The sequence below is a fragment of the Antennarius striatus genome, chromosome 4 (assembly GCF_040054535.1).
Source record: "Antennarius striatus isolate MH-2024 chromosome 4, ASM4005453v1, whole genome shotgun sequence".
NCBI lineage: Eukaryota > Metazoa > Chordata > Actinopteri > Lophiiformes > Antennariidae > Antennarius > Antennarius striatus.
This window is the reverse complement of record NC_090779.1, coordinates 3,235,614-3,262,067: the sequence shown is the minus strand read 5'-3', so window position 1 is coordinate 3,262,067 and position 26,454 is coordinate 3,235,614. Positions and strand designations below refer to the sequence as shown.

Sequence of the window (26,454 nt, the reverse complement as noted above, 5' to 3'; positions counted from 1 at the left end):
CATATCATGCAGTATGAACACACAATAGATTAAAAAGGCAGCTTTAGCGTATCATCCAATCCCTGATAGGGAGCAGCTCCTACCTAGGCCGGCACCACACACTCCTCACACACACCGTCTGGATTGTTTTAAGACGCACTGGAGGAAGGAACTGGAAATAGCTGAAACCTCTAATCCATTCCCAGTTTATCGTCTCTTTAGATTGAATTTTTTTTTCCCCCAAAAGCCACAATGACAATGTTTTAGTTAACCAAAGTTAAAATAAAACGAGAAAAAAATAATCACAAAACAAAAAAAGAGTTGTGTCAGCTCTCATCTATGACTAAAGAATTTATTTAGGTTGACACATAAACAAATCATTACAGGCTGAGAGACCAAGTCAACTATGTCGATAAAAAATGCTGTGTCTAGTAATGAATTGTATTATCTTTTAGCTGAAAGAGAAAAAAAAACTAGCAGGGGGATGAATTAAAATGTTCTGGGGGGTTTTTCCTCCCTGTTTGAACAACAGTAATGAGTGGGACAAAGAATTATTTGAATAAATTAGAGATTGTTATCATAAAGTTGGAACACAAACTGTTCATGGAAAGGGATATTAAAATGTTCATATCTAGGAATTATTGTATTTCAAACTAGAATGACTCATTTTCAGAATGTGTGGATTAATATTCAATGACTTTTGGCTTGAATTTGTGTGCATACTGTTTAGAGTCTAATTAGTTTACATAGATCGGCTTATGGCTGGATGTGTTACATTCCCACCCTGACACGTCTCACGAGTGAAGGACACGACTGCTCGATGGACAGATTCAGTGCTGCTGGTAAAGAGAAGTACCGATAAAAAATTTTTTAAAAACTGAATTAAAATGTGAAAAATTAGTGTACTATTTGTGTAAAACTGACTTAGCAATGCTCTGTGTTGGAGTCAAGTGTAGACGCCGACAGCAGCCATTCAGGATCTGATGATTACTGAGTTTTGCGCTTAATGACTAATGCCAGCACTATAAGACATCTATTAATATGATGCACAAAACAATCAATTTAACACACAAAAGGCCCAGAAGCCTGGAGGTGTGAAACTAGCTGCTCTTGTGTCTCCTCTTTGAGTTGAAACCATTATATAACAAAGGACTAATCCCTTAGCCTTTCACTCATGTGCTGCCTGAAGGCTCATTTGTGCTTCATGTTTAAATCGGACTCGGGTATGGGCAGAGACGTTTCGCCCGTACGCTGCATTCATTTAGTCCCTATTTGTTATGAAGCAGATGAAACGGAGCGATACGCCAGAAATCGTTGGAGCTATAATTCCAGGATTACGAGACGATGTCAACAAAGAAGGAAAGAGTGAGAGGTGGACGTCCTCATTGCACCGTCTCAGATGCTAAAATCTGAATGTGTTGGTGAAATTATTATTGTGCTCAGCTGCCTTCTAGCCATCTATCCCATAGTATCCCCAACACACCTCCCTGTTTGTACAGAGACCATCAGTCAGGGACTGTTTAGGACATTCTCATTTAAATTTGGCATAAAAACAATATTATTGTTCATTGTTTTAATGTTTACAGTAATTATTAGGATTAATTCTGCTGTAATTTAGAGGTGTTCCATCAATATGAATAAAAACAATCTGTTGATCTGCTGTCAGCGGGCAGTTTAAGTTTTAATGAAGTCGTCTCATCACTACTGCTGTTATTAGCGTCAGAGAGCAAACTGATGACGGATGAGAAGGACGTCTCTCATTCCATCAGTTTCTCTTTTCTAGAAAAAGTTTGTTTCTGATCAAAATTTTAAAAAACAACAACAACTGCAAATAAGGATAAAAACTGAACGCAATCCAACATGGGATCAGGACATCCACAGATGTAAGAACTCCTCTATTAGAAATGGCCTTGAACACATCCAAACAGCTCCTGGAATGCGGTGGTGATCCGCCTTGAAGCAACCACTCTCCACCAGACGCAAAGAAGGTCTGAAGGCGTCGACGAGTGAGAACCAGAGGAATGTCAACACTCAGAGGAGATAAAGGCCCGTTCACCTCCATCCCTGCTAATACACATTCTTCCTCTCATGTGTTTATAGGAAATAGCTGATATGTGGTGAACACTGTGTGAACAAGAGGCCATTAGACAGTGGGGTAGAGGAGACAATGAAGAAAGAAGGAGGAAGAGGAGGGAGCTTTTGGTGGGGTTGTTAGTGGTGATGGAGAGACCAGAGGAGGAGTAGGAGAAGGTGGATGGATGGAGGGAAGGTGGGGAGGATGGAGGAAGGGGGGGGGGGCTTGACGATAAGAGAAAAATTCAGACCGGTCAAAGTTTCCTTTTTGCCAATCGTGCTCCTGATAAAGACAGCGCCTGCTCCGGAGCTGATAGAGGGGCTATCTCTCTCCCTTCCTCCCCCCTTCCTCCATCCGTCTGCCTCACTCACCCAGCAGTTAGTTTGTGAGGAGGGGAGGGGAAAAAAAAAGAAAAGAAGGGGCCCTATCAGTGCAGCATCATGGTGCTACCATCAACCAGCCACAGCACAGCAATTAATATCGCTCCAATTACTGTTAAAGGGACGAGGCTGGGACAGGACGATAATGAACACATCCTCTCTCCCCCACCAGAGGAATTAAAATACACACATAAACACCACTAAACACACACACACACACAACGCTGTGTAGACACAAATGCACAGACATACATAAAACGTGTGCAGCTTGAAAAGGAAATAATGTGAGATAGGGGGGGTAATCTTCTTGCATTGTTTAACTCATTGAAGACAACAGACAGAGAGAAATAAATAACCAAACAAACCTCGATAAGAGAGGAAATAAATAATAAAATTATGGCGATTTACTCGCTATCTCCTCTTAGCCATGTGTGTGTGTGTGTGTGTGTGTGTGTGTGTGTGTGTGTGTGTGTGTGTGTGTGTGTGTGTGTGTGTGTGTGTGTGTGTGTGTGTGTGTGTGTGCATGTTTGCATTTCAAGTTCAGGGGAACAAAAGGACAAGACAACAGGCCCTGAGAGGCTCAGCACTTTTACAGGCACTGACCAAACGACATGAGGACTGACCAGACGTCAAGTCACGGTTCTACAAAGACATGGTGATAGTATGGTATCCATGGAAACCACATATACAGTGGGCTAGTATCCATGTACCTAAAATCTGGATGTTTAGGGTTCCCTGGGACAGTCGGTCTGCTCTACAGTAATCCCTCGCTTTTTCGCGCTTCAAGATGCACGGCTTCACTGCATCACAGATTTTTAGTCACGTGACACCGTACGCACATTCTATTGGCTGACAGCATCCATGTGTGCACTGCGTTACGAGACTCACGGTTCCTCCTGCAACTTTTCCTTAATACAAGTGTTTTAAAAAGTCTGTGATAACCTGTGTTGTTGTGTGTGTGTGTGTGTGTGTGTGTGTGTCTGTGTGTGTGTGTGTGTGTGTGTGTGTGTGTGTGTGTGTGTGTGTGTGTGTGTGTGTGTGTGTGTGTGTGTGTGTGTGTTCACCTGAGTTGGTGTACGTGTGTGTGTTCTGCATGTGTTCACGAGGCTAAGAAGCGGGCGTGAGAGTGAGAGTGTGAGTGTCAGATGGTTGTGAGTTGTTATTTGTTCCTTGTTAAGGCTGGATGCTCACTAAAGACCGTTTAAGGAATATTGTGTGCGTCATCCTTGCCCACCATAGGTCTACCAGAGTGTGAAAATTTATTAAAGATACTGAGGAAAAATCATTTAGTGAAAAATGCCTGTCTGTCCCACGTGGAAATAATCCTGACTACGTTGTGCATCCATTCCGATGTGCAGGTGAACCTCAGCGTACGTCCAGAAATGGTTCCAGGAGACTCAACGTAAGTCCAAAAAGAACATAAGTCCAATTAACGAAACGGAAAATAACCGTTCCCGTTTATGAATACAGTTTCAATCACATTTTGTTAATGCAAATCTATTTTAAGCTTATAAACAATTAAATTTGATTTTTTTAAATAGTACAGAAAAAGCGTCACCTTCCTATCTTCAGCCTCTTACCCCGCATTGGGGGTCGAAAGGTTAATAATACATTACATGTGTTTATTCTTATTTGTTGTACAGCAACATGATATTATGTGCTTTTAACGTTTTACTCGTGACTTTAAGAGTCCAATATTTGTGGCCGACAAACGTAAAGAGGAGTAAAATTGTAAACTAAATTTTTATTTTTCCATGGGGTTTTTTTGGGAATAATCGAGAACCACGTAACGCGTGGAATACCTCGGCTTACTCGATGTAAGCTGTGGTATTATTGTACTAATAACGTTCCTATATCCTATATACATGCCTTTCTATTTGTATATTCTGGGTGGATTATTTATGATTCTTTCTATTTGGTGTTGGTGCTACTTTCTGTGTGTTTGTTCTGTGTTTTTTTTGTACTCACTGTGTTGTGTGTCGTGTGACGGAGAAATTAATGTCCCTCCTTAAGGGATCAATAAAGTTCTCCTCTACTCTCTCTACTCTATTGTGGCTCACATTTGAAGGAAATGAAGAGAAGCAGCTCTGCCCCCGGTGGAGTCACACGGAGACCCTCCAGCTGAGACACACACCTCCACCACCTTCGCCTCCGCCCTCCGCGGCCTGAATAAAAACCGCTCTGTATCCCAGAAGCCTAGGATGACTAGCGGTGAGTTCACGCACCTGGACCCTTCCACTGTAACACCTCCTCTTCTTCCACCTCCTCCTGCTCCTCCCTGCTGCTGTGTGTGGAAACTTGCTCCTCCCTGTCCTCGTCCTCGTCATCGGGGCCCCCACCAGAGTCCTGCGTCCTGGGCTCTGAATGGAGAAGACAAACAGCAGCGTTTGAACGCAAAGACGCGTCACGGTGTCTCAAGGCGGCTTCACACCACATCGTCAGGATCACTCTTTGATTTGGGAGTGTGTGTGTGTGTGTGTGTGTGTGTGTGTGTGTGTGTGTGTGTGTGTGTGTGTGTGTGTGTGTGTGTGTGTGTGTGTGTGTGTGTCCTCCTGGCTTCCACCTCTTTCTCCGTCCGTCCTTCTCTTTGTATTTTCTCACTGTTTGTAAATTTCACTGCGCTCATCTTCCCCCCCCTCTATCTTTCCATCCGCCCCCCCCTCCATCCTCTCGGCCCGTCATTTTCAGCAGAGACTGAGGCTGCCTCTGTTCCTCTAATCAGCACTGATACCCCCGCTATTGATCAAGCTGATTGCACAGCCTCCTGCATGCTGATCAAAGAGAGCCGTGTGTGTGTGTGTGTGTGTGTGTGTGTGTGTGTGTGTGTGTGTGTGTGGTTGTGCACGTGGCTGGACCTGTGTGTGTTCACCTGAGGGTTTGATGAGTGTGTTTGTGTGTGTGTGTGTGTGCAGAATGTGTTTCTCCAGCATGCATGAACCCTGAACTTTGGCTGTGCAGCAGCTATCGGCCGCCTCATCACATCGCCGGGTCCCTCCTATTAGCGCGACTCATGATTAGTGAGATTAGATTAATAGTTACATCAGAGCACCTCAGCATATCTGAGCCGAGGATCTCTCTCTTCCTGTTCTCTGCTCTTGCCTCATCGTCAGGCCAAAGGTTAGAGTGACTCAAAAGCTGATTGCGGGGAAATGGATCACAAATATGATAGCATTAATCTCACTCAGAAATTTCGATGAAGTTACGACCAAATGAAGCGACCCGTATCTTCGAAAGGAGACATTCCAGTGAAGGGAGCTGTTAAAAATAAATTGTTTTTCACAACCCAGTCCTGAGTTGTGTCGGGCTGATATATGATGGATATGATGGTTAATGCTATCTTATCAACAGATCTCTCTGCAGGGCTGGAAAGAACAGTGTGACATCACCTCCCAAACGACATGCACAACGTATCCCAATCCTCCAAACCTCACAAACACAAAGCTGCCAAAAAGTTGAGGGGAGATTCTGGCATCTGACGATTTTACAGAAGGTGAATGTAAATAGAAGCTAGCCGGCTAGCAACTCCAGCATGAGAACTGTTCAGTGTAGAGGATCAGTAGAGAGGGGAAGACATGTCTTCATTTAGCCCCTCAATCAGCAAACACACCGACCTTCATGTTCTCGCCCCGGTCTGTCCGGCGGTTCATTGGCTGATTGGTTTACTTACAGGAGAACCTCAACGCAAGAAATGACCGGATCTCGTTCTTTACCACATGTATGGCGGATGGATACAACATCAGTAAGACCGGATCTCGTTCTTGCTGGAGGAAAGATGTGGCCCGTGTGTTCTCGTGACTTTTTACATTTCTTTATATCTTTATATAATAACATACATAACATATATAATATAAAATATAAATATTATATATTATATAATATATAGTAATAATAATAATAAAATAATAATATAATAATATACAATATATATAATAATAATAATGATATATATAATAATATATTAAATAATAATAATATTTATAATAATAATGCAATATATAATACACAGTACATATAAATAAATATTATAATAATAGTAACATACATACATTCTTCTTCATACATACATAAAATATATAATTAATTATTAACAGGTAAAGTCTGTATGTCTGTTGGTTGATAAAAATATTTCCATAATTTAGAGGGTTTGGGGCTTTTTTTCGAGGCTGGATTGGATTAAAATGATTTAGTTATTTAAAATGGAGAAAATTTGTTTGACTTACGAGTTCAGTCACAAAGAAATTAACTCGTTTCTGGAGGTCCTACTGTACTCAATTACAAACACTTTTCTATATTTTGATGTCTTTTAATATTCAGTGCACAACAAGTTGTGTTCCATTAACTCCACCGGGAAGGTGATTTCTTTCCATTCATAACTTTTGATTTCTCTTTATTTCTACCCTTTTTCACTCTTCTTTTCTGCACTCCCTCCCCCATATTCATCCTACCTCATCTTCAGCCCCCTCCCCGATAACACCTGAGCTGTCTGCACAAAGCGTGTTTACCCTTGCATTCCCGCTCCGATAAACAGCGATATCGCCGATCGATGCTGGTCATAAACGCTGCACCGTGTGACGTGGTCTCAATCCGGCGTTATTAATGGAACACACAGATTGGATCTGCATCATCAAATAATCAACACACACAAACCATCCATCTTCACGGCACGCCCACCTTTCAACCCTGACACACACACACACACACACACACACACACACACACACACACACACACACACACACACACCGCCAAACACTGCCATTATTTTCAGCTATAAATCACATTGAATGGCATATTGATTTTATCCTGCAGGGGCTGAAGCGAGGGAGGGGGGGGGGAGCTGGAGACACAGTTATTGCGTTTAATATTATCAATATTATCTCCCATATCATCTCAGACAGGGAGGCAGGTATCAGGAGGAGTCGACAGACACTTTTCTGCCAAACCTCCAGCCCTCCCCTCCCCTCCCTCCACCACGTCTCCTCCCCCCCATAGCCAGACAGTCTCCATCAATCTGATAATATGAACCGCCCCCCACTCCCTCCCTCACACCTGCAGGGCAAAGTCACCCAACAATCTCACTTCCTAACTACCACAACCCAGTAGATGTTTCAGTTCGTTCCTGTCTAGGGAGTAATGTGACCTTCTGCCCCCCCCGTATGTTCCCATGTGACGTTCCACATTTGGCTTCTGCAGTTTGACTTGGAGAATTCAATTCAAAAGGAAGTGGAAGTCTCCTGCAGTCAGTCGTTAAGTCAGAACTGACTTCCTTTAAACATGCACGACGTCCACAACTAGCCAGGTGACCTTGCGTGAAGACGAGCCCCAACAGACGTGGATGTTTTTCACTCCTCCTGATCCCTCCTCCTGCATCAGAACAACATTTTTCCCATCAGGCCTGAAAGGAGCAGGGAGGAACATTCTGGCCTTCGCATTCTTTTCAAAGAGAATAAAGTATCATCTGTCCAGAAAGTAGAGATAACAACAAAAATTGGCTCTTAGTGGGGTGCATACCTCTGCCAATGGCCGACAGGCCGACACGTCTGTCCAGCCCCCCCACCCGTAATAGAGGAATAAAACATCTTCTGATAACCTAAATGATTAATTTGTTCTAACCATAGTGCACCATAAATAGTTCTCAGCAGATCTATGATATTATCTTAATCTGCTCCACATTGCACACAATTATAAATACCAAAACTGCATTATAATTTAATTATCTATCAAATTATCGATCATTTCCTGACAACTCAGTCAGGAAAAAAAAACAGCCTCTGTCCAGAACTGATTAAGTCATAGTTTGATTTGGAATCCTGCTAACAGAGACAAAATAATAAGGCCTGGATATAAAAAAATAAAATAAAAAAAAGTCCAGACTTTTTAATACCACAGTTTGCAATTTATTTCTTTTGACGACTGATTAAAATAAGACAAAAAATTAGTTTCTGGCTGCTGTTGTTCTTAAATGTTCCCTTATTTTTCAGATTGATAGGGAAACAAAGCAAAGACAGAGGGTACTAAATATATTTTATGTAGACATTCAGCTATTCTCAGTGGTTTAAACAGAACGCAAATACACAGAAAGACTTGCTTCAATATTTTATGTCAAATTTATTCAACAATAGGAATAAACAATAAATACACCACAACCTATTCAACTTATAATGACAGAGACCAACACCTGAGGGGATGAAATTATTATGATTTAAACCACCAGTCTATCAAACATTTTGTGTTGACAGACTTAATCGATCAATCACCTAATCAATTTAGCTCAACTGCATGCATGTGTCTGGATGACGTTTCACGATGAACCAGAACAGATCTGACCTGATCACTTCTCCGTTTGTGCATCACACACACTTTCACTATCGGACTGATCAGATTAAAGGACGACCGGCTGTCTACAGACATCATTTGCCGATCAGAGGTCAAAAGGAGGTAACGTACTGACGAGTCAGCCCACGAGCAAATTTATCAGGCTTCCTGCGATAGAAGTGATAGTTAAAAAAAAACACAAAAACAACAAAAAACACATTCACGTGTGTGTGTGTGTGTGTGTGTGTGTGTGTGTGTGTGTGTGTGTGTGTGTGTGTGTGTGTGTGTGTGTGCGCAGAACGCGGAAACGGCAGTGCAGTTCTTAGAAGAAGGAGTGGAAAAAAAACACAACTGAGGAGTTACTTCCTAACGCAGATCCATGGAAATGTGTGTGTGTGTGTGTGTGTGTGTGTGTGTGTGTGTGTGTGTGTGTGTGTGTGTGTGTGTGTGCGTGTGCGTGTGTGTGTGTGTGTGTCTTTCTCTCTCCCTCTTCCAGATGGTGGATAAGAGGCCTTGCCTTTATTAGCCAGAGCTGGCCAGATAAAGACCTGGTATTGATCCCAGGTTGAAAGAGCAGGTTCGTCAAACATGGCTGATTTACAGACAACTGATAATGGCAGCACTGGGCAACCGAGGAACCCTGGGGGGGTGGGAGGGTGGGCAAAAAGTGGGGTGGGGGTAGAGAGAGAGAGAAAGAGAGAGGTGATCATGGACAGTCTGGCCAAGTTTTCTCATCTTTCTTCTCACACAATCTAATACACAAGTCACCCACTCCTCACCCCGCCCCCTCTCTCTGTCACAGACACACACACACACACACACACACACACACACACACACACACACACACACACACACACACACACACACACACACACAAACAAGCTCACCCCGAAAGCTAATCTCTAATCTCGTCTCGATTAGCACCTGACAGAATTTCCATGGGTTTATCAAACCGAACCAACCAGCAGACGCTTATCACTTCCAGGCCCCAAAATTTCACAAGAGCAGGAATTTTTTTTTGGAGATTAAAAAAACACAGCAAGCGAAATCTTGAATAAGTCAAAAGAATATATGAGTGAAAACTCTTGCTATCACACGGTACAAGGGGGGGAGGCTCAGGATAAGAGGTGCATGAGGGAGCAGATTCACAGGAGCCAAGATTGAACTGGCACATTCTTTTTATTTGTTTAGGCACAATGCAGATAAAAGAGCGACGCATGTGGACACCTGTGACCTCATAAAGGTTCTTCAGCGTTCTCCAGGCGTCTGCTTGTTGTCTCCTGCTGGATAACAGGTAGGCAGGACAGAGACTTTAATTCTTAATGAGGAGATAAATCTGCTAGCAGCCATTAACAACTGCTGGGGAACTAGAAGTGTGGATCGTCCCCATGTCTGTGAATTATAGTCCAGAAGTGTGTCCTTTATGTATTGTAACAAACAAAATTAGTATGGAACGAGATCTGAATGCTGAATGCCCACAGATCAGTGTTTTTCTTGGTAGAAACAAAAATCTGTGGGCTCTGGAATGGATTCAAATGATGCTAGTTATTTTAAATGGTGACTTAGGAGCTCAGTCACAGAACAGATTAAACTCATATCTCCAAAAAACTCGTATGTTGAGCAGCTCGTATCTCAAGGTACTACTGGACACTGAAATTCACTTGTGCATCCCTAAAATATACAGTAGGTGAGGCCAGAAGCTCTCTGTCACTGACAGAACATAAGACCGACCTAAGAGATGAGACTTAAGACACTAAAGAGAACCTTCCTCTACCCTCCAGCTCTGTGTCACGACATCAAGCTGTTAATAAAATCACAGCTCAGGTTGGATTTAAGTCCTGAGTCCAGGATCGGATCATCAAACGCAATATTTAGTTTGTCCATTCTGGGCTACTGTAGAAACATGGCTGATGATGTGGAAGAGGCCGAGGGAAGGGTGCAATACGCTGACGCTCTTCAGCATAGAGAACAAACTGTGTCATTAAAACATCCCATAACGCACCTTCTTCCCTTTCTGATTATCTATTGTCTATTGGATTCTCCTGTTTAGGTTTCAGGGAGTGGAGCTTACTCTGACATCAGGCAGGAAGCACCGGAGGTCCGATTCCTACCAGCCGTCCAGGACATCCTCCGCAGCATGAAGATGTTCTCGCTGGGCAGCGGCTCAGCTAAAGCCACAGAAGAGCCTTGGGCCGGTGCCACAGAGTTTTACAGACTTTGATTTCTTGATGACGGATGTCCCATTACATTTGGCCCAAACCAGCACAACATTCAACACCAAAAATAGCTTTGCTGCTTCAGGATCGGGACAACTTCCAATTATTAGAAGAAAAATGAAGTCTTGTCTCTAGAAAATTCCAGAACCAGGTCATCCAGAAACGCAATGATCCCAGAGTTCTGGGAAATCACTTCTGATTGGCTCTGAAGGATTGAACCACACAGGTTAGAGGGACCAACTCAAAAGTCCAGAAGCCGCCCCACAAACCCTCTAGTGGGGCGGCAATTGGGTCACAATTCCACCACCGCAACACACAGGGGACTGTGTTTGTGTTTTCTTTACTTTTGGGTTCACGTTTTTACTTGACTTTCTTTACCTTTTTGTGTTTACTTTTTTTTAACTTACTTTTTTTTTTTAGTGTGTGTGTTTACCCAGGCTGTATTCCCTTGATGTCAAATTTAGTTTTTGTGAAGTACTAAAATAAGAGGAAATCAAGCTTTTTCACGCCACTGTCATTTCACAACAACTCCACAAACAACAAAATAACAGTTTATAGGACAATTTCCATCACGGGTTTCACAAAAGTTCCATGCCTGATGGGTGTCGTGGTAGAAAACATTATCAAATGGGGGGGGGTCATGATCCAATCTGGTTTGGTTTGAAAACACTGCAGAAGAAACAGGTGATTTCAAACCCTTGGAATTCTTCATGAGTAGCGGTCCTAGAAATGAATGACGCCTCGGCCCAACTGCAGCACACAGATATATGTATTTATATTATAATATTCTATACACTGACTGTTTTATTGGAAGAATTGAGTTAAAATGTTTGAAATGAAACAACTATAGATCATCACCACAGCTCTTCTTTCCACACCCCGCTAGAAACTAGACATGTGGACAACATTGTTCGTTCGTCTTCTCACCTTCGTTGTAGAGCGGCGTGTACGGCGGGGGGCTGGAGCTGTCGCCTTCTGCCGAATCGTCCGGGTCCGAGACGCCCCCCTCCTCTCCTGACAGGCTCAGGTTGTCGGCTGTGTTTTCTTCAACGCCGTCGAGATCCCCGAGGGAACCTGCAAGACAAAGACGAGGGGAAAATGTGTTTTATACAGCATTCTGCTGCTCTTTAGAAACACTTTTCATATGGACGACAAACATCTTGTGCCAAGATCCTCAACATGACAGCGACAAAAAGCGCATAGATTCAGATCAATAATTAATACCCATGATGTATGGATATGGGCCCTAACCCTGACCCAGACTGGTGTGAGCACATCCCGACAGATGTCGTGATCTGAAGCAAACTGCTGTGATCAACCAGAGTGATTCAACACCAATGAGTCGGTGAACGGACCGGGCCGGTTCCCCCGGGCCTCAAACCTCCACTGATTGGTGCAGGAGGGGGGAAGAAGGATGTGAGATTGTTAAACAAGCCCCTTTGATTATGTTGTACTGCAGAAAGATGGAAAATACCCTGAATACACTGATCCATTTATTTAACTGCACTTAAAAAACGGTTTCAAGAATTGGACACGCTGAACGGTCTAATCCAGAAGATTAATAGCAAGAAGCCAAGGGGGACCTTAAAGGCAAATTACAGTATACCTAAAATTGTAACTAAAAGAGTGATTAGTGTTGGGCTGATCTGTATCAATTACAGTTTCATAATCCCTGCTGACCACAGTAATTATACAGTACTTTTGATCTATTTTAGCCCGTTTGAAGATTACGCCCCCCACAAAAAAAATTGAGTCAGTTAATATGGATTTAATGTGACTTTTTTCAAATTGCTTCATTAATAACAATCCTTCTATAAGATGAACACAGCAGACTGTTTTAGTAGATTAAGAGCTCTGGACCTTCCAATATGGTGTCGTACTCCTGTCTGTGTGTAAGACTGAGTATTCATGTCTGGTGATTACTGAAGGCACTCAATTTTATTCCTCTTCATCGGACAAACGCCATTTATTCTCCGTTCCTGAGAGGAGTCCAGGACAGAATTATTAACGCGGGGTTCCATTTCCTAAAAGAGAATTATGGGCTGTCAGAGGCAGACACACACATCATAGTGGTGTACTGGAAAGTCAAGGAGGGTGGGTCCATTGTTGTTGAATTGCTAAATTACAGTGAAATTAATACTGAGAGAAAAACGCCTTTCTCCCCCAGTCAAGACGGACTGTAAATTAATTTTCATGAGTTTGTGTTGAACGAACAGAGGGATTGTTTCGGAGCTAAAGCCGTGACTGGGGGGCGTATATATTTACAATACTGGAACAAAAGGACTCTATAATCTATACAAAGCACACAACAATACCCATGAATAAAGAAGCTTGTAGAAAAAGGGAGAGGCAATTTTTCTAATTCTGTTAATTTCACTTCCAAAGCAATTAAAAGCAGACGGAGATAATGCTGGGAAACAATCGCCGGCTGACAAAGTGTTTCTGTCTTTGTAAATGAAACATCTTTAGGCTAATTTCAACTTCCACGCCTGCTAGTTCACTCTAATTTCAGATAAAATTAACACAGCAAGATTTGGACGTTAACAAAAATCGTAGAAGAGAACGGAAGATCGATCCTGTACACAATATTTTTAGAATTAGCTCTGTCGCCTGAGCTTTGCTAGATCTAATTTTCAGTATCTATAAGGACATTTTCATACAATTAATTTCCCTTTAATCATAATTGTACAAAGGGATTTCTCTGTATAAAATTCCAATTATATTTCTTGTTTAAATGTAAGTTTGAATTATGATTTCTCTCCTCATTACAGCTCTGGTTTAATGAATCAATCGCTGCATCACTGCTTTCAGACATCAAATGGTGCAGAAAAAGTTTCAGCTCCACTTTGTCCCTTCTTTCATCCAAGGAGAAATATTCTTTCTTTCCACTTCTCTTCCTGTCGCGGATAGTTTGCAGAAAGGATAGCAGGGCTCACGCGATAAGTGTGTCATATTCTACTCCATTTTTTTAAATGTAGAGCCTCGTTAATTGTTACACGCTGATATCCAGAGGAAAAATAGACTGAAGTCATTGAAGAGACGGAGAAAAAAAATCAGGAATGCATTGGCGACATGTGTGTGTCTGGAGGATGAGACATACCCAGAAGCACACTGAACTTTTCAAATTAGGGAACCATGGAAACGGGATCTGGTTATTCTAATGTTCATAGAAGACGGAAAGTTGTGTTCAACATCTTTAGTTCAACAAAAGAAGCTTTTTTTTCTGTGTTTTTCTTTTTGATACAGGATTTGAAAAAAATCAAAACAACATTATTAGACACATGCGCGCGCGCGCACACACACACACACACACACACACACACAGGATAATGAGAGGTAGAGCGGTGGGCAGCTACTTCAGCTACTTCCAGAGACTCACGGAATGCAGCGCACTTCCATGAAACACAAAAGTGTTTTAAACAGTCTATATGAGTGTGGGAAAGTGTAATACAGATAGAAGGTGGTTTAATGTCAGTATGGAAAGGGTTCTTAAACATTTAAATTACCCTAAATAATATAATAAATAGTTTGACGCTCTATCGCAGAATTTCGCTTTTGTGGGCTGTCCCTGGAACGCATTAACAGCGAGTAATGACGGATCACTGTGGCAAGAAAAGAGACAAAAATACACATGAGGACAGAGGACATTTGTCAATTTTGTCTCTATTTATGGCAAAACAATCCCTCAAATAAGGGTGTTAAAAACACTAAAGTTGGATGAGAACTAGTCCCGGCTGAGGGAGCGTTCCTCCAGCTGTGGCAGCAGAGGAGGCAGCTGTCTGTCTGGAAGAGGAGCGGAACAAAGTGCTGCTGCTGATGAAGGCGCCACAGATACTGCTTTATTAACTCGCCGTCCACATCAAACGTGCGGCAAGCAGCTCGCTGATTAAACACAGAGACAACACACATCAAACCTGCGTGCTCAACAAGTCTGATTAAACAGACGCAGGCCTCGCTGCTCTTACGCTAATAACCCGCCGCACGGAAAAATACATTAGACCTGAAAGCAGGAGAAGGAGAGGCAGGCTTGTATCGCAAAATCACAGACTTGTGAGGAGACACATTAAAAGAGGATATTTAGAGAAAGAAAGGAGATGGGAGCAGGCAGGAGAGGAGGATTGTGGGAGCTCTCCAGAGAAACGAAGCTACCTGACAGGGAGTCGCATCCTGAGAGGGGGGCCACTTATGGATCAGAGGAAACACAACTGCCTGCTGCTCAGGAAATACTTTTAATCAACTTTGCACTTTAAACATGGGCCCCATGTTTAAAGTGCTACACGGGCTGTCATCACAGCTTTGTGGTCACCGCCCATCAGCCCACACACAATGGCGACCGTCCACACAGGCCACCATATCCGTCAAAAAGCAGCCTTCAGATCCTGAGGTGCCGACCGGAACTCTAGAGCTACAGATTTGTACCGTCGCTGCTGAGCGTCTGGATAATGTGATGACAGTCAGGCTCCTGGAGCGCAGCAAGAAAACATCACTGAGACGCTCTGAGGCTGATTTGTCATTTCCCCTTGGGGATTAGTACAGTTAATAAAGTCAAAGTCAAAGTCAGCTTTAATGTCAAATGTACCATATATGCACGACATAGAGCACAGATGGAATTGCAGTCCTCTCTGACCCACGGTAAACAGGCAGTACAACAGGCAGTACAACAGGCAGTACAACACAGGCAGAACCACAGGAAGTAGTAACAGGGAGTCAAATTTAATTTAATTTAAAATTTAATATTTTTTAATTACATTTTTAAATTTTAAATTAAATTAAATGACATTTTTTTACAAATTAAATTTGTAAAAATTAAAATTGAAAATTAAATTAAAATTTCTGGCCTTCAACCACACAACCACTACAGACATGCAGTAATCCCTCGTTACTGGTGGTTAATGCGTTCCAGGAACCATGTGTGAAAAACGAAATTCCGCGATATAGCGACAAACTATTTATTTTATTATTTACGGTTATATAAACATTTACGAACCCTCCCCATATTGATATCAAACCACCTCGTATCTGTATTACCTTTTCCCTCAATCTGATAGGCTGTTTAAAACAGTTTTGTGTCTCATGGAAGTGCGCTGCGTTCCGAGACTCACGGAACGTAGCGCACGCCGTCGGCCAATAGAATGCCTGTACGGTATCACATGACTACCTACTAAAATCCGCGATGAGGTGAAATCGCGACTCTTGATGCGTAAATGCGCTAGGGATGATTGTACATGTTTTCAAACTGCTATACGGCGGCAACTACTGATTATTTTTATTAGATACATTGAATTCAGAAGCTCGGACCAGAGCACGTCTGACGTTTTAACATGAGCGACACCTAAATGTCTGACGACTGACAGATCAGTTAATGTAGTCATTGTAGCTCTGCTTTACAAATGAAGAATCTGAATTACAGCGGTCTTATTGTTCATGGAGCTGAATTGTAGTGTCATTTAAAGACCAACACACATTTTGTGATTTTTGTGTTTGTTTCCACGCTCTAAAGAAATAAACAGCAAATGCCGATGAGAATCAGAAATGTACAGACTATAGAAATGAAAGGAAGAAGAAAGGTAGAACATAAAGCTGCTAATCACTCATTAAACTGTTGATAGAGGAGCGAGCCGGTGCTCCTGATCGCAGCACGAAGCAAGACATTGAGGCCTTTTCTCCATTTCCTATGTTCACTCCTTAAAGGAAGTCTTTAGGACACATAAAGGTCTGGATGTGAGAATTGAAACCAATTTTACACATTTTATAACATTTAAAAAAAAACACTTTCAATGAAACACCTCCTCTCTCGTCCCTCATCTCTCTCTCCATCCATCCTCTAAATTCTGGCTTCCTCCTCCGTCATTATCTCTCCATTCCTCACCCTCTTTCCTTTCCTCCGTCCCCTTTCAATATCACTCACACATTTTCTCTCTTCCTTATACTCCATCACCTTCCCTCCCTCCCTCCCTCTTCTGGCTCTCCTCCTCCCCTCCATCTCTTTCTCTTTTTTTTCCGGTGAAAGTGTGGTGACTGGGAGCGTCACTCTGTGCGGATAGCTGGGAGCCGTTGGCGGTTATCGGCTCCTGCAGACTCTCTCTGCCGGTCTGATCTGTCTCCTCTTCATTAAGCAAATACGCCGACGTGGAAATGAAAACATAATAGCTATTTGATTTCTAGTGAGATATTTTGCATATTGGTTCGGAGCTGATAGCGGAATTTCATCAAGTCGTTTTTTTTCTCCCCTTCTCTCTTCCCTCCCTCTCCGCCACCCTCTCTCCTCCTCCTCCTCCACCACCACCTCCCTCCTTCCTCCATACTCATGCTTTAAAAATGGAATTACTGAGCTGGGCCGGCTTTTGCTGAGATTTCTTTACATTGCTGGGAAGAGAAAAAGAGAGAGAGAGAAATCTGTTCCCCAGGAAGACTACTTAACCGATTAAACATCCCTCCATTCCCATTTTTTCCTCCCTCTCTCTTTTTGATAACAAGGAAGAAAATTTAAAGAATTCACAGTGCTTTAGGTTGACTATTCTAATCTGAGATAGGAGTGAGAAAATTAACTCCTTAATGAGTAGAGCCGTCTGTCTGATAAAGGTACTGGGTGCGACTGGATGGGATGAACCTTTGGAGAGGGGGGGAGATAGAGAAGGAGATAGAAAGAAGGGATGAGTGTAATGGAAAAAGAAGGAGAGACCTGACACCATGCAGTAACAATTAGTTTCTCTCCTCCTCTTAGGAGATATTTGCTTCTTGGGCATGAGGAGGGAGGCAGGAGCGATAGCAGCAACATGTATGCCCAAACCGCCTGGAATCACGCTGTGATGGATGGTCCGATGTCAGCGTATCCTTCATGCCCCCCGGGGAGAAAAACTAGCCCTGGAGGAGAGGATCAGCAGCCTCTTCGCAGCGGTCCTATCTGATAGTCCGGCGCCTCTCAGGAGGAGCGCTCAGCCGCCGTCTGCTGAAATAAATCTCCCTGCTGCTGCTTTCCATGTTGGAACACTGTGTTGCTTGACCTGATAGCAGTCCTGCCGTGTTCCAGGTGCAGGCTGACCGGTACTGTACACCATCAAAAATACAGTGGAGCGCATGCACACACACACACACACGCAAGCACATACGCACACACCTATAGCAAATGTTCTAAGGAAAGAAAAGTTAGGCTCCACTGACAGAGTATGAGCTGGACCACCAGAGGTATGAGCTGGACCACCAGAGGTATGAGCTGGACCACCAGAGGCACAAAGTATGAGCTGGACCACCAGAGGTACAAGGCCCTGACCACTATACAGTCTCTTTGTGTAGCATTACACACATATTCATCACATGACAATCCGACCCAGAGTTGAAAACTTTCACTCCAATTTGTGATTTCTTGACTAAAATTGTGGAAACATGTGTGATAAATACGTTAATGTGTGATTGAATTCAAACTCAAGTGTAAATTCATTCTTAAAAACAACTACCTATTATACATAACAGAAAAAAGCATCTGATGTGCAGGAGGACGGGGATGAGGAGGGTGTTGGGCTCTCTTCATCACACCCATAGGGATGCAGTAGAGGAGCGTGTTCAGACACACACACGGTTGAGGATGGGAAGCAATCCTAAAGAAAGAGTTGCAGCGGAGCCTGGCGATCCGACAAACAGATGCTGATGTGTGCTACTGTTCAGCAGACAGGAATGATGTCATTCCACTTCCTCTGCATCACCCAGCTCCTCAGGCTTTAACCTGCCCTGTGGCTCCAAGACCCAAGCGACTGACACACTGAGCATTGAACCCTCCTATGTTTGAAAATCTGTTTCCTCAAACAGCTGCGTAGAAGCTAATTCTTAAACGTGAGGCTGCTCTTCCCTCCTCCATCTTCATCCTCAGCCTGCCTAACTCCGCTCTAACGTTTGTAGTCTTTCAAAAATGAGCCGTTGTTTCCCGGTTTGTCCAACAGAGAGCACTGACAAATTGAGTTCAAACATGAAACACACTGACTGTGTAAACAAACGTCCACTTTTCCTCTTCTTTTGCAACCTTCTTTTCTGTCGTCCTGTCATCGCTGGACCCTCTCACATGTTTCCTACATAATGCATAGCGAGGAGAAACCTGTTGACGTGTTGGATCACTTCTTTCCTCCTGGTGTTCTGTTTCACAACCGTTTTTCTCTGGCAGCACTTCAGATGCACTCAGCCCCGCGGACACTTCATGTTTCTCAAGGACGCCTCACTCCCACATACAGAACATCACAGAGGAGCAGCAGTGCAGCCTGAACACAGCGAAAAGACGTTGTGCGTTCAATCTGTGTGTGTGACGATAAGACATGAGGGAATGACGGTGTGTCTACAGAGAATATCTACCACAGATTTATATTTGATCAAACTCTTCACTTTATTTTCCATGTTAAGTTTCAACCACAGAAGCTCAGCATGAGTGTCATGAACCTGCTGGGTAGCGAGGACAAAAACCTCATCCAGAACCTGGACACTTAATCCAGTCCTTATTAACACACTGCATATTTAAAACCTAAGGACAAGATTAAAAAAATGTTTAACAATCTACAGGTAGACCTTAACTTACTAATATTCGACTTGCGAACATTCACAGATATGAACAAACATGTCCCACCATATCGACTATTGTCCTGCAGTTCCCCTTTCTGCCACAACCCCCCAAGGGGGCAGCACCGCTGCGTTCACACATCTCCAACACTTGTGTCCCCGTCTTGTTGTTGTTTGTTGTTGTCTCTGTGAGCGTCTCAGAGGGTCAGGCTTCGTACCTTGGATACTTTACTGTTTATCATGGATGATAAGGAAAGGCTAGTGAAGATAGCGGTAGTGGTGACCATCTCTCTGATGATAACTCTGACCCACAATAACTCCTCCTTCCACCTCTTCTTTCACTCTAAAGGTAAGCTACATGCTACATGCTATGTGCTACAATACTGTACATTGGATCGTCAGCATGAACAGCTGACTGTTGTTGGATGCGCTTAAAAAATGGTCGAGAGTTCCTTGTCTTTCCTTCTTCTACTCAAAGATTAAACTATAAGGAGCAAAACTAATCTGAGTTCACAACAGTAACGTGAATCAGTGGTGACGCCAAACAATAGATATTGGAACTATGCACATGTATTTTAATATATGTTTTTATTATTATTTATTGTACAGTAATTTAATATATGTGTTTAAAGGTTTTCTAGTGATTTTAAGAGTCCAATATTTGTAGTGGACAGACATTAAGCCATGAAACAAAATATTTATATTTTTCTGTTAATTTTTTTTCTTTGAAAACCGACATATAATCAAGAACGACTGAACTCTAAATGACCTGTACCTGTATTTTATTTCATTCATGTGTTGTTTTTATGTCCTGTTACTGTTTCTGTTAAATCTTAGGGAATAACAATTTTGTATTAATAGTCATGACACTTAAATGACCTCAAATGGAGATTATAAATTGAAATTCAATAAATAACGACTTAGAAAACAATTCAGCTTACAAACAACCTCTCGGAGCCAATGGTGTTCATATGTTGAGGAGTACCTGTGTGTCATCTAGACTAGAGACAGCCTCCTCAATGTGACGTATTTACTTTTACTCTAAGAAAGAGATCCAACAAACAACCACACAGGCTGGCCAGAAAATGTGTAAGATCTCATTCCCTCCAGGCGCTGAATGCAGAGCATCTTCATCGGGGAACACTTGGCACAGCGCCTCCTCTTCTGTCTGAATGCTTTCACTGTATGGCAAAGGGAAAATTCCACTAACGGTGGAGTCAAACCCGTCTAAATCAGACAGGTACACCTGCCTGTAGCACCTCCCCCCGTAGTCCCTCACACCACAGCTCACAGACCAGTTTGACTCAACAGGGAAACAGTCTTTAAACTATGCAAAGAGAAATTTGAGGTTTCTAGTTTTCATCACATGCGGCGGTTGAAAAAATGTGACCGGTCTATTTTAGTTATTCATTTACAAGCAGCTCCAGCAAGATCACATGACTGTAATTTAGAAATAACCAGTCATTCTCTTAAATAGATGACATTACCCCATTTCAAGTGGCCCTAAAAAAGATGGATGAGAACCATTCTTCAACATTTTCACTCCTCAGACGACAGAAAAACAGTTCTAACAATTCATTCTTTTTCATCATTCATTGAATATTTCTCTCTGTTTGCTCATCTCACAAAAATGTATTCCGGTCTTAAGCTGAAACATTACACTCCAGTTGTCTTTTTAATGGCAATGACAATAAGGAGATGAGAAAAGGGTGGAAGAACAGGTGGTGTTTGAGGAAGTAGAAGAATAAAGAGGGGAGGTGTTCGGAGAGGGGGATAGAGAACTGTTGCCACGCAGCCTGAGCCGAGACCCTGGACTATTGAAGCCAGGCATGCAGACGAGAAGCCAGCCGATAAGCCGACCGATAAGAGATAGAAAATAGCAGCAGATTTGAACTTTCCCACCGTCCTAAGATCCACAGAGGGAGGAGGGGCTGATTCCATTTCTTACTGAATCTCCTATCTACAACACCCACCTAACCACACACACACACACACACACACACACACACACACACACACACACATCCAGCAACTCTGCAAGGCCAGAAGTAGAGCAAACGACACAATGTTGAAGTGTGTGTACACACACACACACACACACACACACACACACACACACACACACACACACACACACACACACACACACACACACACACACACACACACACACACACACAAAGCTGAATAGTTCCATTATGGCAAATTGGTGCCGAATACTATAAATGATCGGTGGGAACCAACACACTCACTGAAGAATGGAGCGCGCACACACACACACACACACACACACACACACACACACACACACACACACACACACAAGGTCATATATTATGTGAAGTCTAACCATCATCGCTCCATCCTCAAATCATATCAGAGCCAGTTTTGTTGCTTTTCATATCTCTGTTCCTCTCCGGTGACTTGGCCTTGAGTGAAATGGTGAGAATTCACACACAGTCACAGACACAGACACACACACTCACAGACACAGACACACACACGCTCACAGACACAGACACACACACTCACAGACACACATTAGTGTGTCACTAATGCTGACACACTGGTGGGTAAAGTCACTAATGCTGACACACTGGTGGGTAAAGTCACTAATGCTGACACACTGGTGGGTAAAGTCACTAATGCTGACACACTGGTGGGTAAAGTCACTAATGCTGACACACTGGTGGGTAAAGTCACTAATGCTGACACACTGGTGGGTAAAGTCACTAATGCTGACACACTGGTGGGTAAAGTTACTAATGCTGACACACTGGTGGGTAAAGTCACTAATGCTGACACACTGGTGGGTAAAGTCACTAATGCTGACACACTGGTGGGTAAAGTCACTAATGCTGACACACTGGTGGGTAAAGTCACTAATGCTGACACACTGATGGGTAAAGTCACTAATGCTGACACACCGGTGGGTAAAGTCACTAATGCTGACACACTGGTGGGTAAAGTCACTAATGCTGACACACTGGTGGGTAAAGTCACTAATGCTGACACACTGGTGGGTAAAGTCACTAATGCTGACACACTTATGGGTAAAGTTACTAATGCTGACTAACTGGTGGGTAAAGTCACTAATGCTGACACACTGGTGGGTAAAGTCACTAATGCTGACACACTGGTGGGTAAAGTCACTAATGCTGACACACTGATGGGTAAAGTCACTAATGCTGACACACTCGTGAGTAAAGTCACTAATGCTGACACACTGATGGGTAAAGTCACTAATGCTGACACACTGGTGGGTAAAGTTACTAATGCTGACACACTGGTGGGTAAAGTCACTAATGCTGACACACTGGTGGGTAAAGTCACTAATGCTGACACACTGGTGGGTAAAGTCACTAATGCTGACACACTGGTGGGTAAAGTCACTAATGCTGACACACTGGTGGGTAAAGTCACTAATGCTGACACACTGGTGGGTAAAGTCACTAATGCTGACACACTTATGGGTAAAGTTACTAATGCTGACTAACTGGTGGGTAAAGTCACTAATGCTGACACACTGGTGGGTAAAGTCACTAATGCTGACACACTGGTGGGTAAAGTCACTAATGCTGACACACTGGTGGGTAAAGTCACTAATGCTGACACACTTATGGGTAAAGTTACTAATGCTGACTAACTGGTGGGTAAAGTCACTAATGCTGACACACTGGTGGGTAAAGTCACTAATGCTGACACACTGGTGGGTAAAGTCACTAATGCTGACACACTGATGGGTAAAGTCACTAATGCTGACACACTCGTGAGTAAAGTCACTAATGCTGACACACTGATGGGTAAAGTCACTAATGCTGACACACTGGTGGGTAAAGTCACTAATGCTGACACACTGGTGGGTAAAGTCATTAATGCTGACACACTGGTGGGTAAAGTCACTAATGCTGACACACTGGTGGGTAAAGTCACTAATGCTGACACACTGGTGGGTAAAGTCACTAATGCTGACACACTGGTGGGTAAAGTCACATCCAGTGACTCTTCATCACTTGGAGATGAAGTTGCACTTGAACTTAAAGCCTTCCTGTGTTTTGCAGGAATCCTGCAGCCTTGGGGTCTTTTCATGAGAAGATCAAGGCTTCAGGTGACAGCAGCCAAAAACAACAGATCCTCTGAGCTCTGTCAGCAGCCCAGCGGAGTAGCCCCGCTAAAGAGGCCCCGGAGCAACGAGCGTTTGAGATCACTGAACACTGAGTCACCGTTGAGGGGCCATAAACTGCATGTGGGGGAAAAAAATAAAAATAAGCTAGCATTTGTTCCAGTGGCTAAATGAAAAAACAGATACTTCAGTTGCAAATTCAGGGTTCATAAAGAGGGTCATAAATGTTTAAATTACCGTAAATAATGAAATGGTTTGTCGCTATATCATGGAATTTTGTTTTTCACGCTTTAAACATGAGTAACGAGGGATCACTGTACCGTCAAAAGTAGATATTGTGTTGTTTGTTCTTTTAGATAAAAATATTAGTATAAATTCACTACAACAAATAGACCTACTACTTCTGACAGTCTGATATTCTTCCGGTCAGCAGTGCAAATCCAAAATCACATTTTAAAAAAATGCATTGATCACATCGAACATTTAACCAACAAAGTCTGCAGCAAATCCCAGTCTGAGATGTTAGTGAAACAAGAGCTTGAATGCTTGCAGCTATGGCATAATCTGTCTTCAACTGGTTTATTTCGACTCTCTGTGATTAGTGTTTGTATGATTTAACCTGAATTCAGTCATTTCTCCTTGATCTCAGCCCTGAATAAAAACGGGAGGCAGATGAGCGATTACGGAGGAATGCAGGAGGGAAGAGAGGCAGACTCCCTCCCTGTCTGTACAGCATCTCTGACACGAACCAGCTCTGAGTTCACATCACTGCATCGCCGTGGAAACTAGTGAGACGGAAAACGTTTTTTGTGTCGAGTTGTGTCCAAGTTCGAAAAACAGCTACGAGTGTTTTTTCATCTCTTTCTGGGTTCACATGTTCGTCTGTCTTCAGTTTCACTACAACAGTCATCCTCCTGTAGGCTTTAGTTTGTCTAACCCTGAAACGTCTTGTCTACTGTACACACACACACACACACACACACACACACACACACACACACACACACACACACACACACACACACTGTTGTTACTGTTGGGTTCAGACTAAACACACTGTTGGAGGAAAGGAAAATAGAGACAATAACACGAATGACAATGCAAGTGTGTGTGTGTGTTTGTGTTTTATGTGTGTGTGTGTGTGTGTGTGTGTGTGTGTGTGTGTGTGTGTGTGTGTGTGTGTGTGTGTGTGTGTGTGTGTGTGTGTGTGTGTGTGTGTGTGTGTGTGTGTGTGTGTGAGTGTGTGTGTGTGTGGTATACACTACGGAGACTTTACACAAGCTAATGACAAAAAATAAGCATATTCTCTATAATGATCACGGAGGGCTTCCCAAACTGAGGTGGGGGTCATGAGACACATCATGTCTTATGACCCCCACCCCGTCGAGGTCAGATGATTTCTAGAAATTTAATAATAAACACAAATGTTCTATTTTCGCTGTAATTCTCACAACAGATAAATAGCAGTTCCATTTCAAATGAAGTCATGCAAATAAAAATCGGTGCCCATCGACGTGTTTCAACCACCCCTGGGGGTCATGAGGGTCGTGGGGGTCGGGGTAGCCTCTGACTACCAGCTACTTTATCCTGTCTGTTTATGTTGAGCTACTTGTGATTTATTTATTTTTGATCAGTACACCTGACTACACATTTCAAAATGATTTATTAACATATTACTGATCACTATTTCCTAGAACTCAAAATGAAATCTTGAAAAAAATGGTATTTGTTGAGCTTTAGAAATTTAAAAGATGTTTTTTCACATTTTCGACAGAACCCCGATTTTCTTGTTTTTATGCTCAGCTAAGGTAAACCTAAAATCTGACCCAGACCTTAAGCACAAACCTGGAAAAAAGTCTGCATGAGCCCAATGGGACCACCAACAGCTGCTTCCTCTGACCCTCACCTGTTGTTGGATCAGCAGGACAGACCAACACCTGAGCTACTCTTCATCACTTTCACTCTTCGTAACGGATGGAGGAACACATGAATTTAACATGTCAGTCACAGAGCTGACAGTCAAGGACGCCGAGGGTGTCATGTTCAGTCACCTGACTCGCTGTTAGTTCAGTGAAAGCACAAAAGTCAACATTCTGAAATAAGGCGCACCTTCAATCAATGGCCTATTCTAAAACTGTGTCCATATGTAAGTAAGTAAGTATTCTAAGGCGCACCATCGGTTATTGAGAAAATTAGGCTTTCATTTGTGCCTTATAGTGCAGAAATTACAGTACTTTCTATGGTATTCTAAAATGTAGCTTTGAGGTTCTTTATAAACTCTGCTTTAGAATGAACATGTTGTACTTGAAATCAAGTGGAAGTAAAAATAAGAACCGATCATGCCACAAAAAATTCAATATGCCATCGTTCCACATGACAGGATCCCAGCGTTGTACATCGGTACGATCTCCAACTGCGTACGACACATCTGCCTTTCCTGCTGCCAAGAACAGGAAGCTCCTACCAGGAAACCCTTTCTGAAGAGTTAAGAAAAATACCACTAGAGAGACGGAGGGGTGGGGCAAGATAAAAGGGCCGGAGAAGTGATAAAGATGAGGAGACAGCAAAGCAAAAGAAAAAGAAAAAACAAGGGGAAAGAGAGATGGAAGAGAAGGGCGGGTAGGCTTGAGGGTTGCAGAGGGAGCAGAAATCTAGAGGGGAAGCGGGGGGGACGACACTCACAACTTGGCTTTGCGTCGTTATCTCCGCCTCCTGTCACAAGGCTTAAAATAAAAATAAAAATAAAGTGAGATGGTGGCAGCGGCGCTGGTGTGATAGCCCCGTGGAGCATGGAGAGGGGATGTAAAGGAGATAGCTGCTTAAATA

The 26,454-nt window shown here is 42.9% G+C and overlaps 1 protein-coding gene across 3 annotated transcripts in view; it reads right to left on the bottom strand.

Annotated features, from left to right (window-relative positions):
- Positions 1–26,454, bottom strand: part of zfpm1 (zinc finger protein, FOG family member 1) — a 93,480-nt gene that overhangs the window by 37,341 nt on the left and 29,685 nt on the right. For 2 of the 3 annotated variants that reach the window (XM_068313042.1, XM_068313043.1), the window contains exons 1-3: positions 26,311–26,431; positions 11,895–12,041; positions 4,659–4,793 (exon numbers count right to left, since the gene is read on the bottom strand). In XM_068313042.1, the coding sequence (XP_068169143.1) occupies positions 4,659–4,793; positions 11,895–12,041; positions 26,311–26,419 (391 nt within the window). In that variant the 5' untranslated portion in view covers positions 26,420–26,431. Of the gene's footprint in view, positions 1–4,658; positions 4,794–11,894; positions 12,042–26,310; positions 26,432–26,454 lie in introns of those variants that run through there. The other variant, XM_068313044.1, reaches the window with a different exon arrangement.